Source organism: Zingiber officinale, chromosome 3A, assembly GCF_018446385.1.
Source record: "Zingiber officinale cultivar Zhangliang chromosome 3A, Zo_v1.1, whole genome shotgun sequence".
Lineage (NCBI taxonomy): Eukaryota > Viridiplantae > Streptophyta > Magnoliopsida > Zingiberales > Zingiberaceae > Zingiber > Zingiber officinale.
The window spans coordinates 57,662,504-57,663,932 of NC_055990.1; the positions used below are offsets into that span (position 1 = coordinate 57,662,504).

The 1,429-nt window shown below is 45.3% G+C and overlaps 1 protein-coding gene across 1 annotated transcript; it reads right to left on the minus strand.

The window, feature by feature from the left end:
• Positions 1 to 222: 222 nt before the first annotated feature.
• Positions 223 to 962, minus strand: LOC122051922 (14 kDa proline-rich protein DC2.15-like). Its single transcript, XM_042613259.1, has one exon. The coding sequence runs from the start codon at positions 907 to 909 to the stop codon at positions 415 to 417; it is 495 nt and encodes a 164-aa protein (XP_042469193.1). The 5' UTR covers positions 910 to 962; the 3' UTR covers positions 223 to 414.
• Positions 963 to 1,429: the final 467 nt, after the last annotated feature.

Sequence of the window (1,429 nt, forward strand, 5' to 3'; positions counted from 1 at the left end):
TTTTATAGAACTTACCTTTAAGTTTAAGAGGTACTTTACGGTCACATAAAACACCCGACGCTTCCCTTCATTTCACCCATCCTGTTTGTATTCTATGTAAGACATCTCTCTCAATCCCTCCATCATTTTGTAAAAATAATCCTAAATATTTAAATGTCGCAAAAAAAAAAAAGCGCATATGATATTGAGGAATATTGAACATACAAATTAAATAGGATTAAGTAACATAGAAACATCATAAATATATTTTAAATTACTGGGATATGTTTATAATCTTACAATTCATATAAAGCGCACAAAGGATCATAATACCGAAGGCCAAACGAAGCAAAATATAACAAGAACATTCATGCAGATAGATCAAGCAACACGGACGACATTATTATTATTAATTAAAGATGCTGCGAATGCGAACTAATTGCACTGGAAGCCCCTAGGAACCCTCCTGCCGCAGTAGTTGACGAGGAGGCTGAGGTCGATGGGGATGTTGAGGCGGATGCCGAGGATGTTGGCTCTGATGGCGGTGCAGAGGCATACGGCCACCTCCAAGTCCGCCAGGCCCTCGATCAGGGTGCAGCACGGTTCTCTGGGCGGCGTCCCCACCGTCGCGTTGATCAGCCCGTTCAGCACATTGGCGCACGCCGCCAGCTTGAGCGTGTCGCGGGGGCACCTACCCTCACCGCCGGGGCTGGGCGTCGGGGTAGGCCTAGTGCAGGGGCTCGGCGGGGAAGGATTAGGCAGAATTGGGACAATACCTCCTCCTCCGCCTCCTCCTCCTCCTCCTCCTCCTCCGCCGCCTCCGCCACCTCCTCCTCCGCAGCCGCCGCCGCCGCAGGCGACAATGAGATTGCAGGAGACGAGGATGAGGGAGAGGAAGAGTGGAAGGGAGGCCAACGAGTTGGAGGCCATGGATGATGAACGGCTAGCTACAAGTGACTGTGAAGCTAGCAATAGCAGTGACAATGCTGGGAATTAATGACCGAGGCTATTTATAAAAACAGAGGGTTTGTCAATTTTTGAGAATTAAATAAAATATCCAAAGGATAGGTTATATATATTAATATAATCTTAGATTAATAAATGAAGTCTATGCATAGGGGACGCATCCATGTGACCAAAGTAAATTAGCTGGAAAGATGAATTAGGTGAAATTTTGGAGGATGTGGACGGATGAGCAAAAGGTTTTGCAGGGCTTGCCATACCCGGCCCGTCGTCTTGTCTCTACCCGGATATCATCATAAAGAATTGACAAGATTCGATTGAGCTTGCATCAGGTTGTTGCTGGCTTTCCATATCAACTAGTAGAATTTGAACGAGATGATCACATGGTGATCACATGAATGCTTAGCTCCGAGCCAGTAAAAACCAAAACGATGTAAATAAATTATTATTTAATGTGAGAAAAAAACGACATAGGCATGTTCTTCTA

Excerpts from the sequence above, each read along its gene's own strand:
- LOC122051922 (XM_042613259.1), bottom strand. The coding sequence starts at position 909 with ATGGCCTCCAACTCGTTGGCCTCCCTTCCACTCTTCCTCTCCCTCATC.